At 31.5% G+C, this 16,448-nt stretch overlaps 2 protein-coding genes across 2 annotated transcripts in view; one reads left to right on the top strand and one right to left on the bottom strand.

Annotated features, from left to right (window-relative positions):
- LOC101493567 (dnaJ protein homolog ANJ1) overlaps positions 1–2,002 on the bottom strand; it is a 2,550-nt gene extending 548 nt beyond the window's left edge. The window contains exons 1-6 of the mRNA XM_004487664.4: positions 1,704–2,002; positions 1,209–1,374; positions 788–926; positions 424–700; positions 141–339; positions 3–34 (exon numbers count right to left, since the gene is read on the bottom strand). Of these exons, the coding sequence (XP_004487721.1) occupies positions 3–34; positions 141–339; positions 424–700; positions 788–926; positions 1,209–1,374; positions 1,704–1,853 (963 nt within the window). The 5' untranslated portion in view covers positions 1,854–2,002. The remainder of the gene's footprint in view (positions 1–2; positions 35–140; positions 340–423; positions 701–787; positions 927–1,208; positions 1,375–1,703) is intronic.
- An 8,583-nt stretch (positions 2,003–10,585) lies between these two features.
- On the top strand, positions 10,586–13,461 carry LOC101490206 (glycosyltransferase BC10). Its single transcript, XM_004487386.4, has 2 exons — positions 10,586–11,995; positions 12,966–13,461. Exon 1 carries the CDS (start codon positions 10,867–10,869, stop codon positions 11,959–11,961), a length of 1,095 nt encoding a protein of 364 aa, XP_004487443.1. The 5' UTR covers positions 10,586–10,866; the 3' UTR covers positions 11,962–11,995; positions 12,966–13,461.
- Positions 13,462–16,448: the final 2,987 nt, after the last annotated feature.

Raw genomic sequence — 16,448 nt, 5'->3', positions numbered from 1 at the left:
GGCATTCCTTCATCATTTATTGCCTTGTATGAATCTAATAAACATAAGATTAAAAATTTCAATAACACAGCCTAACAAATTTTCAATCACACAACAATATTTTGAATATGCAGCAAACCAGATGAGAATAATTTATATACCAGGCTTGACAACTTCTCCAGGGTTCGACTTAATCAAGAGTTGCCGACCATCCAAATGAGTCAGCGCAAATTGGAAGCCACACAGAGCTTCGGTGAGAGACAATGTGTGCTCTACAAAAAGATCTTCACTCTTTCTTCTGAACTTGGGATGTTCCTTTTGTTGTAATACAAAGACAATATCCCCAGTGATTGTATCCGGCTGCAAAACAGGCGAAAGCTTTAAGTCAGTATTTAGATTTAATAATCATGCTCAATATCAAGAACACTATGATCCTAAACATACCGCTTCATCAGCTTCACCAGGGAATGTAATCTTCTGTCCATTCTGCATTCCTTTCTCCACAATAACTTCAAGTACTTTCTTCTCTTGAACAACCTTCTCACCCTTGCACTGCCCGCATCGATCTTTGTCACTGATTGTCTCACCAGTACCCTTGCATTCATTGCAAGGATGCTGCATTTGCTGAATCATACTAGCACCCAAATGCCTAATAGAAACCTTCATACCAGTACCTTGACAACCAGCACATGTCATCGAAGCACCGGACTTTGAGCCTTTCCTGTAATCAAACCAACCAACAATGTCAGAAACCAAAGTCATTACAAAGGATCATCCAACATGCTAATAGACCATCAATAATACACACCCTTTGCACTTTGAGCACAAGACATTTCGTGAAAGAGAAAGCTTCTTAGATGTTCCAAGGTAAAGATCCTCCAATGAAACCTTCAAAGGGTGAACCACATCTTCTCCACGTCTCTGCCTCCTTACCCTACCACCTCCACCTGTTCATAAATACAACAATTTCCTTCAATCCAAATGACTAATGTCTCAATATAATTGACCTTAATTGCAACAAAATAATATTGCCCCAAAAGAATTGACCCTTTCGATTCTCAGGTCTGTATTAATTATATTTTTCTAATTGTACCCTCTAATTAAAACTAGATACAATACCCCCAATTCGATATATACTTTTTTTTAATGTGTTTTCTTTTAAGACTAGATACACTACCTCCTAGTCGATTCAATAATTCCTAAATTAAAATATAAACAAGAAACCATACCTGAAAATCCACCTCCACCAAAGAAAGAACTGAAGATATCAAATGGATCATGCCCACCGCCACCACCACCCATTCCTTCCTTAAGTGCATCTTCACCATACTGATCATATATCTCACGCTTCTCAGGATCACTCAAAACCTCATACGCTTGTGCAAGCTCTTTGAACTACATCAAAAGAAAACACAGACACATCAACCTCTCGTTCCATAATTAACTGATCAAAACAGAAAACAAAATCAACAAATATCATTTTACCATTACCTAAACCCTATATCAATCACACTATCCTAAAATTAACTAATCACAATTCAACCCACGACAATTATCAAATCCAATCAACAATATCAACACAACTATAATAATAATCAAAATCAGATGCAATATTTAGTAATTATATAATATATATAATGGAATCCAATCATCAATATCGATAAAAGTTAGAACAGTCATCAATTATCAAAATTCGACGCAAAATCGAAAAATAAAAAAATTACCTTCTCAGGATCACCACCCTTGTCAGGATGATTCTTAATAGCTGCTTTTTTGTAAGCTTTCTTCAAATCATCCTGAGAAGCGCTTTTCGAAACGCCGAGAATTTCATAATACTTAGTATTATCACTTTTGGTTGGTGCTCTTCCAAACATCTTTAATCTTCTACAAATTTCACAAACGAATCTGATCGAAAAACGTAACCCTAGTTCTGAAGCTTTCGTGAGGAGTTCTTATATTTTTTGGTTCAGAGATAGATCTCAACGGAAATGTGAAGTTGAAGTAGCGCGATGTCAGGGAGACTACTTTGTCTCTTGTATTTATACGGCTGCTTGATTTAATCGACGGCTAGGATTTAAGCATTGGTTTTCTTTTTAGGTCATGTAGAAGGGTCTAGAAATGATTTTTACGCCAAGTATTTGTGAGAAATTGTTGGCCGTTGGATTTGCACTACAAGTGGGTCTCTAATTTTCTTCTAGATCCTTCTTTCCTTGCACGATTTTCTATTTTTATGTTTTCTATTTCTATATGTTATTTACAAATAATAGTTTATTCCTTAATTTTTCATTTTTATTTTTAAATTCTTTATCTTTTGAAAACTGTACCAAGTTAATTTTTTTATTCTAAAATGTTCAGTTAATTTATTATTTTAATATTTATTTATTTTTCAAGTAATTATTTTAAAATAAAAATGAAAAAATTTAGATTTCTTCATCTTATTTTATTGAGAATCTTTAATGTTTCATCTTCTTTTATTTATTTATTTATTTATTATTTTCGTCCAAAAATTGAAAAAGTTAAACTCAAACCCACGACACTAACAACCAAAATCTAAACAAATTTATGAGTCATAAATTTAAAATAAAAAATAAAAAATAGTAGAATAGTAAAATAATGAAATTTTAACACATTATATGTTCAAAAAAAAGAAAAAAAAAATAATTATTTTATATTTAAAAAAAATAAAGATCAAAACACAAAAATATGAATGACTAAGCTATTATTTATAAATAATATTTTTTTTAATTAAAAAAATAATATTCATTCATTTAAATTGAGAAAATACGTTGATTGATAACAATAAAAATTCAAAGTCATTAAAATTAAGAAGAATAGTAAAATGAATACGTGAACAAACTCTTAAAATCTAATTTAATAATATAAAATGACAAATTATTGGTGTATTAAATATAAGACATGGAACAAGTTTCTGGTGTAATTCATGCACCGAAGAACATGAGGTTCAATATGTTACCTTTATACTTAAAGAGGAAACAACAAGTTGGTGGAGAGGAGCTCGAGGTCAAATGATAGCCACTGAAATAAACTTAAGATAAGAAAACATAAAAAATGTCTTTTTGTTGAAATACTTTCCTTATAGTGTGCAAAGGCAAAAGAAAACTGAATTCCTACAACTTAAGAAAGGGGATTTGACTATTGGTCAATATGTAGCCAAGTTTGATTAGTTGATCAAGTTCTCCACGTAGTTACAACATGTGTCTAACGAGGAATGGAAATCAAATAAATTTGAGCAAGGTCTTCGATCAAAAATTCGAAGTTTTGGGGGAGCCTATAAAAATAAAATACTATGCAAGCCTAGTCAACAAATGTCGGATAGTTAAATAGATTTTAAAAATTGTCAGAAGACCAAAAATGAGTGGCAAAAGAAGAAAGATGATAACATGGCAAATCAACAATTGAAAAAATAAGTAACCAAATTAAAGCGAAACAAGTTCAATGAGCATCTCGTCCTACCATTGATATTTGCCCTAAGTGTGGAAGATCACATGGAAGACCTTGTCTTCAAGGCCAAGAGGTGTGCTATCGTTGCAAGGAATTGTTGAGACAAACTCTCTAGTTTAAAGTTTTGATGAAAATAAACAAAAGTTAATTAAGAATGTTAATTATGATTCTAAATGTTATGTTAATTTAACTTGTGCTTTTGAGTGGATTTAATTAAGAACAGAATCAAGCAAAGCAAAGAAAACAACAACAAGAACACTAAAACAAAGAAAGAGCTACAGCCTCGAAAAAGTTCATCACAGCATGTTGTTCAAAGTTTATCTACATCGTTAACAAAGAATCTGCTCTGGAAATCACTCATATCTAACAAACACATGGCAAGGAACAAGTACAAATAATCCAGACTCAAAAAGGACATTTGATCGCAAAGATTAAAGAGTTCAAACATGGACAAAAGTCATGACGGCTTAAGAACTCCAAAATTCAAATGTCAAAGAAAACTTGATCAAACTGGGTATATGACAAGACAAGAACAAAGGAAATACAGAACATTCAAAACGGGAACTCCAGAATGATAATTGAAGCTCAAGAACGTTCAAACTGATAAAACCAAGAACGTTAATCATTCTCCGTTTTCTGCACATCAACAGCAGCCTTGCATCCTCTCTGTTTCAGTCTGCAATTCGATTCAAATCTTCTCCAACCTCCTCTAGCTTCACTCAAGACTCAAGACAAATGAATTTTTATTATCTTTAATGAAACTCTTTCTGTTTGCATTTAAAAATTCTATTTTAACAAATGCACAAATTGAGGGGGAGCTGTTACAGCTCTTTATAATAGAATCAAATTAAAATCTAAATTAACATGTTTGTCATCATCAAAAAGGGGGAGATTGTTGAGACAAACTCTCTATTTTAAAGTTTTGATGAAAATAAACAAAAGTTAATTAAGAATGTTAATTATGATTCTAAATGTTATGTTAATTTAACTTGTGCTTTTGAGTGGATTTAATTAAGAACAGAATCAAGCAAAGCAAAGAAAACAACAACAAGAACACTAAAACAAAGAAAGAGCTACAGCCTCGAAAAAGTTCATCACAGCATGTTGTTCAAAGTTTATCTACATCGTTAACAAAGAATCTGCTCTGGAAATCACTCATATCTAACAAACACATGGCAAGGAACAAGTACAAATAATCCAGACTCAAAAAGGACATTTGATCGCAAAGATTAAAGAGTTCAAACATGGACAAAAGTCATGACGGCTTAAGAACTCCAAAATTCAAATGTCAAGAAAACTTGATCAAACTGGGTATATGACAAGACAAGAACAAAGGAAATACAGAACATTCAAAACGGGAACTCCAGAATGATTATTGAAGCTCAAGAACGTTCAAACTGATAAAACCAAGAACGTTAATCATTCTCCGTTTTCTGCACATCAACAGCAGCCTTGCATCCTCTCTGTTTCAGTCTGCAATTCGATTCAAATCTTCTCCAACCTCCTCTAGCTTCACTCAAGACTCAAGACAAATAATGTACCATCCAAGATCAATGAAGAAATGTCAAAGAAAGGACAGAAGTGCTTTCAATGCTAAAACATCAAAAGTCAAAAAGCTGTTTTCAAAGCAACATTATTTTTATTCTAAAAATAATGTTTTGGTCAAAAAAGCATGGCCTCTCCAACAGCTATTTCGTACATCTCCAGCCTATAAATAGAAGGCCATTATCTCAGTTCTCAGCAAGAAATTCAAGTGCCAAGTAATCAACATTATACAATCAACTTAGACTTGAAATTCTGCAAAAACAGAGGAAACATTACTTTCTGCAAATTCGCAAAACAGCCATTGCTGCTCATTCATATATCAGTTGCGAAATTGTCATTAGATACTCTGTAAAGAATCTATTCTCAAACAAGAGTTGAGTAATATCAGATTCTGTCAAAATCAATCATTTGTAAAAACTCAAACTATAAGAGTTCCGTTATAGTTTGTTTAAGATTGCTTCCTATCAAGGTTAGATAGGTGCTGTGATTGCTTTCTGGGTGGAAAGTAACTAAGAAAGAAATAGATCAAGGTTGATTTATTCTAGGTGTTGTAAGATTAAGAAGGTTCTTCATTTTAAACACTTAGTGGAAAATCTCACAGTGTGAGGACTGGACGTAACCCACGTTGGGTGAACCAGGATAAATTTGTGTGTGGTATTCTCCTTCCTTTCTCCTTCTTTATTATACTGCATTAATCATTTGAGATAAAGTATAAACTGATTTTCTGCTAATTAAAGAACGTTCTCTGTTTTATAACATAAACCAAGAACGTTCTCCGTTTTCTGTTTTATAACCAAGATCATTCTTGAGTTATTTTCTTAAGTTTTAACAGGAATTTTTAAAAAGGCATATTTACAATTCAAACTCCCCTTTCTTGTAAATCGATATTGTTACTTCAGGAATTAGGTCACATTGTGATAGTTTGCCCAACTTTGAAGAATGGATCATCGTCTAACCACAAGCTTGTTCCTAAATGAATAATCTTCACCTTGAGTGGAGAAAAAACTAAAGGTGGTCAAGGATTCAATAAGAAGAAAGTCTATGAGTTTATTTTGGGTGATCTTTTGAAAAAGTGAGATTTTCTACTTAAATGTATAAAAATATATAATTTAAACATGGTGTACTTTCTTGCATGTTTATGTGAAGTGAATTGAATTTGTGAGGTGTTATTGTTGTGCTTCTAGATAATGTCGAGTGTGAATGTAGGTTGTTGGAATTGTGTCTCACATGTGTTTGATTAAGTTTATGAATAACTAGAGTAAATGAAATTAATTGAAGCATGTGGATTGTGAAATGTTTCAATTGTTGTCTCAAATTCGTATAGACGTATGTTCAATGATTTACTTATAACTTTTTTCCTATAAATTATTTTTAAATGGTTCTTGTTTATTTAGAAACTAGACACATTTCCCTTCAATTTGAACATTGATTTCGTTATATTTAAGTGAGTTTTGATCATTTAAAATGCTTTACGAGTTGGAGAAAAAATAGTTGTTTTGTTTTTGTATCTCTATGTAATAATTTGATAAACTGTACTAGTTGATTGCTTACCTTGAAAAAGCAAAATTTTATTAACAAAGTATACATTCTAAGATTTACAAAGAGGGGTTGTTTACTCCAATTCGGCGTCATTTATGATTTTAATAAAATTGTCAAAGTTGAGGTACAACTATTGAAAAATTATGCATAAAGAGTTTTGATTACAATGGTTGAAATTAACTTAAATGACACGTTGAGTGATGTTAAAAATTATATTATGAAACAAATTCCTCCATGTTATAACTTAGGAAGAATGTTATAGCTCAATTTATGAGAGAACTCTGTTGAAAAACGTCTTGTTATAAACACTAAATAATGGGACATTATTTAATTATGATTAAAGCAAATATCTCTAATGTAAATGTTGTTGTAATTTCTCGAATTTACAATACATATTATGATATAGGCCTATGTGCCAACAAAGGAAACTACGTGTCAACATTAGTCACTATTTGAACTCTATGAATTATGCAATATAAGGTATCTGTCGTGCTTGGGGGAGCTTCAAGCTGAAGTTACAAAGTTCTAATCCTAACCATACCAACGATGAAAAAGACTTGATCACCTTTATTACTAACATTACAATACTTAAAAATCAAAATGTTATATTATGAATGTTATATTCTCTATTTGGTGTGTTTGAATTTCTTTTGAAAATTAAGTCTCATTGAGATTTTTATCTCAATAGTTTGTTTGCTATATTTTTAATTAAACAAGTTTGATTTCTCGAAGATCATTACAAGAACAATAGTATCTTGATTATCTATTCCTTTTGACATATTTTTGTTTGTTTGTGAGAATATATATAGACATCAAAAGTATAAGAGAACTATGTATATCTTGTAATGTATACCTCAATCTTGAATCATGTGTTTAATATTATGTAAATAGTGTTAGACATTATCGTTACTTTTAGTCAATTTTAATGAAATGCTGGTATCATAAAATGTAATGTGTTACATATGTCTCTGAATTTGTAGTTTTGATAATGTCAATGAATTTGTAATGGATTAAATTTAATATGTAAATTTGAATCGAAAAACGTTGCAACAATACATAAAATTAAATGATTAATTATATTCAAACTACTTGTTTAAACAAATAAAAAAAAGGAAAAAAAGATTTACAGGGTTAATTTCAAGCACATTTAATTATTAATTTAAACAATGAAATTTAATCAATATAGGATTTAACTAATTCTTATATATGGATGGTTTTGTTAGTTAACAAGTTATCGAGTCATTTATAACTAATTCTTACATATGGATGGTTTTGTTAGTTAACAAGTTACTGAGTCATTTTTAACAAACTTCAAGTGTCAAGTCATTGCTATAAATACTAATGCCAAGTCTAACCATTCAAGTGTGACATTTTTTTAATATTTATTTCCATTTATTTATCTTAGAAAACCAATTATATATTTCAATAATTTTGATGATAAGTTACTCCAACAAAAAGTATCAATGAGTGATGTTCGATTTATGAACAAATAAAGACTCAAGCAATAGTGAGTAATATATGAGCGATTAAAGCCATCATTAGAAATGGATATTTACAAGCAAATACAAGCATTCTTAATGGGAGAATAACTATATCGACGATGTCCTCAAATGTGTGTCATCTACAATTTTCAAGATACGAGTGAATTTGTCGATGATGACTTTGAGCCATAGTGAGAGAATCCCACGAGGGATCAAAGAACTTCTCATAAGGAATCAAATAAAAAGGAATCATGCAAAAGGTGTTTGAGAAAATTGTAAAGGCAACCACATCTAAAATTGTGTGGGATATGTTTGTAAAATACTATGGTGGCGATACAAAGGTCAATAAAGTTCGTCTCAAACCTATGAGAATGCAGTATGAAATGTTGCAGATGAAGAATGATGAATTGGTGGCAGATTATTTTCCAATATTGTTGACTATAACCAATCAAAAGAAGAATTATTGCGAGATATTGATTGAGAATGTGGTGCAAACTCTAACTCTACATTATGACATGATTATAGTGACAACTGAGAAAACCAATCACTTTAGTAAATTAAAAATTAAAGAACTTCATGATCTCGTGAAGCTTGTGTAAGGAGGGTAAGTCAAAACAAACTTAGCAAAACAAACTTAGTAGAACCTATTAGTTCACGCCGAGGAAGATGATTTATAAGAGAATAAGAAGAATAGAAAGAAGGGAAAAAGAAATTTCATAAAGATGTTTTTCCAAGTAACAAAGAACAATCCAAGAATGATGACAAGCCTTAATCCTCTACTAAAAAGGGATGAGATTCTTCAAGAATCATGAAAGAAAACAGTTTATGATAAGAAGGAAGTTCAATGTTTCATTTGTAAAAAAATAAGGCATTATGTTCTTGATTATTGACACAATAAAAGCAACCAAAGATTGAACAAGAAGAGACAAATATGATTCAAGATGATTCAAATTTAGACATTGTAATGTTGATAATAACATGTGAAATTGCTCAAGTTTCTAATTTTTGATGCTTGGATTTTGATTGCTCAAATCACATGATAAGGCATAAGGAGTGGCTCGTTGAATTTGATGGAGACAAGAATACTAAAGTAATATTGGCAGAGACAGTACAAATGTGATAGATGAAGACATGAGAATTAAAGATAATAATTTTAACATGATGAGTATTGAGCTACTAGTGGAGGAGGGCTTTTCTATGACTATGGAGAAATGGTGACTAAAATTATATGATCAAAGGAAAAAAGACTTTGGTTGAAGTCTCCTTTGGCAAAGAATAGAACCTTAAAAGCTTGCATCAATACTATTGAACTATAATGCCTCACGACAATTGTATTTGACCAAGAAAATGGACTTTGACATTAAAGGTATGGGCATTTAAATTTTTAGAAATTTAAGTCAATTTAAATATAAGGATTTGGTGTTAGAAATGTTGATGTAAAATCCTTAGTTTGATGTTTTAGTGATAAAAAATATCTTAATTATATTTGTTGATCATGATTATGATCTTAAGATCTATTAAATTGTATTTTTTTAACGTATTGATTGAAGATATAGATCTAACATAGCCAATCTCATTGTTTTTCAAAACAAAATAGCATTCAATATCCATGTGAAGCATGTGCTACAATTTCACATGTTTAAAGATGCTTCAATAATAAAAGTTTTATTTTTAACAAGATAAATGACAAATATCAACTTTATGAAGCTTTAATGTGAAATAAGGAATCATTTTAAAAATTCATTTTTAAAAGAATGGTTGAAAAATAAACCAAATGAATATATATATTGAATTTTATATTAATAGACAATGAAAAAAGCAAGCAGCTAACATTTATTTTATATTTCAAAAAGATACAAAATCAAAATAAATCTTTAAAAAAGTTAAATAACCAAATGGTATATTTATTTCCTACAAATCAAAAATGAATATTGAGTCAAAGTTAAAGATGAAAAATATATTTTATCCTATGAATTTAATTGATCTAATACATTTTAACAAAAAAGCATATATTAGAAAGTATTTTTAAAAAGGATATTAGAAAGTATATATTTTTTTAAAACAATAAATATTTTATGCCATCAATTTAGTTAATCTACAAATTTTAACAAAAATCATATATTAAGAAAGTATGTTTTTAAAAATAAAAAAGAAAGAATGTATGAACTCACACAAGAGTGGGCCAAAGGCCCAAATCCAACCAAACTTGAAGGACAAAAAATCAAAATCAACCCAATTATGGTTGTATCTTAGTAATTAGTAGTATCTTGTTAAGAAGCATATACCAGATCGATATTCAAACTACACTAATTATAACATGAATGATACACGGCTACATAATTACTCATAGCAAGCGTTAATCTCTTGAATTTAATCCAGTTTGTCGTTTATTTTGAGCATGCAGTTACACCTGATTCCAGTTTTTTTTCTACTTTCCTTTTTTAAGCACCCAATTAGTTTCAAACAAACAGAAAAATCTCTCATCTTTCGTGGCGGTGCTCTGTAACAACCCAAAGTTACCGACCGCCGTCGACATCATTAAACCTAACAAATAATTTAAAAAAAAAAGCCCACTACCTACCCACCCAATCATTCAATTCAATCAATAACAATAACCCTCTCATTTTCTTCTTCTCTTTCTCAATTCTCATCTCACTACAACAAAAACACCGTTCTCTCTCTCTCAATTCAATTTCTCACTCTCCAAAACACAAACACTACCTGTGTATATCTATCAATTTTTTTTTATCAATCAACAATAAAAACAAGAATCAAAATTCCAGAACCTAACAATTCTCATTCCCATTCCCATTCCCCACAACACAATCCTCAAAATTTGAGGATAGCCTTCCCAAACTCAATGTTCTCAACCCCATTTGTCCTCACTTTCTCTCTCCTCCTCTCTCTCCCAATCCTCTTCTTTCTCGCACCTCGTATCCTCCCACCTCACCCTAACCCCATCCCAATTTCCCCCACCGACGAACTCGATGACATCAACCTCTTCAACAAAGCAATTTCCCATTCATTCACCCCCCCTTCTTCCTCTTCCCACCCCTCTAAATTCTTCCACCTCTCTTCCCAAAACCCTAACCTCAAAATCGCTTTCCTTTTCCTCACTAACACAAATCTCCATTTTGCCCCTCTCTGGAACCTCTTCTTCCACGATACACCAACAAAACTCTTCAACATTTACGTCCATTCCGATCCTTCAACCAACATCACGCGCCCTAATAACCCTAATTTCAAATTCATACCTTCTAAAAAAACATACCGCGCGTCACCGACGTTAATCTCCGCCACGCGCCGGTTACTCGCTAACGCACTCCTCGACGATCCTTCAAACGCGTATTTCATTGTTCTCTCGCAATACTGTATACCTCTCCACTCTTTTTCCTACACCTACCGTTCGCTTTTTCTCTCACCAACCTTCGATTTAACCGATTCTGAATCAACGCAATTCGGTGTTCGTCTCAAATACAAAAGCTTCGTTGAAATCATCTCCAATGCACCGAAATTATGGAAACGATACATCGCTAGGGGTCGCTATGCGATGATGCCGGAAATTCCGTTTGACAAATTTCGCGTTGGATCTCAGTTTTTTACCCTAACGCGAAAACACGCTTTGGTTGTTGTTAAAGATAGAATGTTCTGGAGGAAATTTAAGGTTCCTTGTTATCGTGATGATGAATGTTACCCTGAGGAACATTATTTTCCGACTTTGTTGTCAATGGCGGATCCTGATGGTGTTACTAGTTATACGTTAACGAGGGTTAATTGGACTGGAACTGTTAATGGTCATCCTTATACATATCGGCCGGACGAGGTTTCGCGGGAGCTTATTCTCCGGTTGCGTGAATCGAATCACTCTGAGTCTTATTTGTTTGCAAGGAAATTTGTTCCTGATTGCTTGGAACCCTTGATGCACATTGCCAAATCTGTTATTTTCAAGGACTGAAAAAATTTGGGGGAAATTTGAAGATCTTGACTTGGTATGTTGTTGTTATGATATGATTATTATGATGTTATTTTGATTTTTGATTTTTGATTTTTTTTTCTGCGATGGATACAATTATATATGGGAGAATTTTGGAATTTTATTTGGTGTTTTTTATGTTGGAATCTGGGTTTGATGCTCTTGTTGTATCCTATGAAGCACGGACACCATATTAACTCGTTAAAATTGGTAATAATTTGATAAAATAAATTAATTGAATGTAATCAATGGATCAGAAGTTTTGGAGGTTATATCTATGTTGGAAATATTACGTGATATTTTGTAGGTGTTTGTTTGTTTACTTGCTTTTTGCTAGTTGGAATTAAATGCAATTTGAGATTTTGACATTTGAGGATAGAGTATTTTGGAGGGATTTGGAGTTGTTTCTTAATGTGTGGTTTGGGTGTGTCTAAAGTGCATTTGTGAATACTTGGATTGAGGTTCTTTTGCTGATTATGGAGTGTATAATTGCTGTTTGTGTTTGTCTTCTTTTTGTGGTGAAAACTAGAGTAAATGCTAACTGAGGTTGATTTGTTTGATGGTTAAGGACTCATATTCGAAGAGGATGTGAGTTCAAATCCTATTGTCAATGTCAAGAATTCGTTGATGGATAATCTGTAACTACCTCCTGTAGTGCAGTTTGAGGTGTGGCATGTCCCAATCTTGGTGAGTTTTTTGGGACCAATTCACCTGCATCTCTTAATACCAAAAGAAAAAACTAGAGTGGTTGGTGGATATTGGGGGAGCCTAAAGGCCTAAGCTTAAGTATATTATGCTTGTGGATAATGGAATTTCCTATCTGCCTGTTGGAATATTTTTATACATTTGCCCTATTGATCATTTGTGCAAAGTACAAACTGATCACAAAACTTGCCAGTCCTTGTGTGGTTAATTTTTTTTCCCATTAGTTTCTTTAATCAGATTCTGCTGTTGAAGCTAACATCTTGTCAATTGAATTTGAGCAGATGCAAAAGGTCATTGAAGATATTTATGGCGAGATGATATTGCTTGATGTTGCTGTGGCTATAGCTTGATGGGGTGTACAGTTTGAAGAGGCAATGTTCGACTCACAACCTGTATACCTGAAACTCTGATGGAGAGACTCAATTATCATTAATGATGAATCAAATCAAAGTCAAAAGAGAAAACAAAGAGAGATAAGTATATATACCTGCATGAGTTAAAAAAGTGAGGCAGGTACTTTTCTGGTCAAGTGTATTTAGTTGGTGCAAGTGCTTTTAAGTAATTGCCATAGAAGATTGTTTAGGTAGTTTTTGTCTTCTGTTGGTTTTTTGTACATATGAAGCGTGTAAACATATTGGTAAGTAAGAAGCTCCAAAGGTGTACTTCTTTTGGAACAAACATGAGCTGTTGCCTAAACATGAGGCAACAGTGACTGCAGTGATATATATATTAAAAAAAAAAAAAAAAACTGTCCAAATGTGGGCAATTGCTTGTGCATTCTGCAATTTATCCTTTTTGCATCTTTGCTATTTTCCTTTTCTGGTTTCTTAATTCTATTGGCCCCCCTTCTCCTTCTCCTTTTGCTTTTGTTCTTTTTGGGTCTTTCTGTTTACACACGCGATCCCTTTTCTTTTGTGGAAACTGGAAAGTATCTGATAGTGGCATTAGTTTTATTGTATTGGACAATACGAAAGAAAATTGTAAATCATATTGCATAATGTGTGGGCAGTAGTATCAGATTCCTTTCCTTGAGGTAGCAATATATTATTATTTTTTCGAGGTTACTGATTTTGACTATATATTAATTTTATTATCATGGTGATATGTACTAAGCTGTAGCCATCGAACTGTGTTCATTGTAGAGGACATTTATGAACGAGTTTGAATATACATGAGTGTGGGATTAGATTACTCTAAATTGAATTTTAGAGAATAAAATTAATAATATCAACTGTCCATTACGAGTATATGTAAAGTTAATAATAGATATTATATGTACATGTATACTTAATTATGAGTAGTAATTATAATTTTAAATTTTGATTTGTTTACTTTACTATATTTATTTTAAAGGAGCCAATCAATTTTGTTATTGGTACATCTTCTTTTGACAACAGCTAATACTAATAGTATACCTAATCGATAAAATTCGTTCGTGTTTATGTTTTGTTTAAAGATACGAAAAGGTGGAAATTTATAACTATTTTTAAGCGATGATCGTCACGGATAAGCTTGGTTACCGTGCAAGTGGCGACAAGATTTTGAAGTTGTCGGTGATCCATGTTTTTTTTACTCTCAACAAGAGATGGGGCCCGCAGTACGACAATGTCACTGTTGTGGTAAGGGGCAAGGAAAGTCGCAGTCCACTTTGTTTCACTTGCCAACAGAGGAGGGGACCACATAGGCCAACACGAACACAGTTGGTTTCCACGTTTCTTGTGTTTTTTCTTGATTATATTATCAAACACATTTGTTTCAGACTTGACTTCAGCCCAATTGGCTGAACTTGAGCTTAGCCCATGCCACATTTCATACAATCTGTGGTCAAACTGTATAAATGTTTATTTTTTACTTTTATAGGTTATTACATTATCATAGAAGCATATATAGGTTGGTGTATGGAAATGATAAGAATAGGATTAGATGGAGAATCAATCTAGAATGCTCTGTAGCTAACAGGTAAGGTAAGTAAGTGAAGGAGTAGATTGAAAGGTTTCATGGGTGTATGGAAAATGATGGCTTCAGGTTTAAGTAATGGAACATCTAGGTGGTTTAGCATCAATCAAATTGATTGATGTTTTGAAAGACACCCAATTGGATGAATTTCTATAATAAGCAGTCAAAAACGATTTCCCTATAAAAATGGTAAAAAAATAGTCTACAGTGGACCACTTTAGTCCTTCATCAACCAATATTTTGTTGAGTTTTTTTTTTTCTTTCTTTTTCTATTACAAGGTTTGATATGCTGATAAGTGATAATAATAGCATAAGAGTATGTTTGGTAAGTTGCTTGCTTGTCATTATTCCCAAGTAGTTTTAAAATGGGGCCATTAGCTCATTAATTACGATTGTTTGTGTTATTTTTAAATGTTTGAGTTGTCTAGTTGCTGTGAATACTCTGGCTCTAGGCACGGCCGGCTGGCGCTAAAAACATAATAATTGTTCTCTTTCACAACAATTGACTTTTGTAAAAAACTAAAAAAAATTGTGCGGAGTATGTTACTATATTTTTCATTTATGCTACTTATGTTATTGATAAAAATATTTAATTATCATAATTAACACTGATTGATTAAAAAAAAGATAATGAGTTGTAGTAATTTATTTTCGTGCATTTTTAAGGAAAGTGTATTTGATCAATAAGATATTAAATATTGCAATTAATATTTTGTAATAATTTAAATATTTATCTGTGTTAAATATGTGTATCATATTTTTTTATGTATCGGCAAGAAATTTTAGTTTCATGTTTTTTTAGTATTGATCAAATATAAATATTTGTTTGTGTTTTTTATTTATGAGTCGAAAAAAATTTGTCTTGTAATTTTTATATATTTATTACTATTAAATATTTGTTAAATATTATTTTTTGTGTATCAATTATATATATTTATTTTATATTTTTTTTAACATTTATCAATGACAAATATTTGTCTCAGAATTTTTTATATTTAACATTAACAATTGAGTTTGATATCCATCATATATTTTTTTTAATATTTTTATATTTGTCTTATGTTTTTTAATATTTAGGAACTTTTTAGTGTTGGAGGCTTATTTTTTTGGGGTCTTTTTAATTATAATTTTTTTTATCTTTTTAACATGTGGGCTGAAGTCAATAATTAATGGATGAGTTTTGTACCAGGCATCCCCCCAGTCATGATTAAAAGACTATTTTACCCTCCATCTCATCTATAAAAACCCAAAAAAAATTTACCCACATTTTTCATCAAGTCATTCGAAAATTTTAAATATTCGATTTTGATTCAACCCATCCCTCGAAGATCTGAAAGATTCGAAACGCAAAAGTAAGTTCATTTTTGAAACTTTGCATTTTTTTGAAACTTTCGAAATGCATCCCTCGAAGATTTGGAAGATTCGAAACACAAGAAACTTTAGAAAGTTTACTTGAATTCTAAATCTTCGAAATGCATCCCTCGAATATTTTGAAATCTTCGAAACAAGAAACTTTCGAAAGTTTCTTCAATGTAGAAAGATTCGAAATGCAAGGGCGGTGAAACTTTCGAAAGGCCTGGCAAATGTTCGAAGTTGAGGGAAAGTTTCGAAGGTCTTGGGAAAGTTTCGAAATGCATTTCGAAAGTTTGGATTCCTTCAAAGTTTCGAAACATATTTTTATATATTATTTATAATTTTTTTGAAACTAAATGGGAAATATTATTTATATATTGTTACATTGATTTTTTATTGTTTATAATTTTTTTTAATATTTATATATTTATATGTTGCAGTGCCTAGGATGAGAG

The sequence above is a fragment of the Cicer arietinum genome, chromosome 1 (assembly GCF_000331145.2).
Source record: "Cicer arietinum cultivar CDC Frontier isolate Library 1 chromosome 1, Cicar.CDCFrontier_v2.0, whole genome shotgun sequence".
NCBI classification, from domain to species: domain Eukaryota; kingdom Viridiplantae; phylum Streptophyta; class Magnoliopsida; order Fabales; family Fabaceae; genus Cicer; species Cicer arietinum.
Note: the sequence above shows the minus strand (reverse complement) of the source record. Positions and strands in the feature narration are given on the sequence as shown.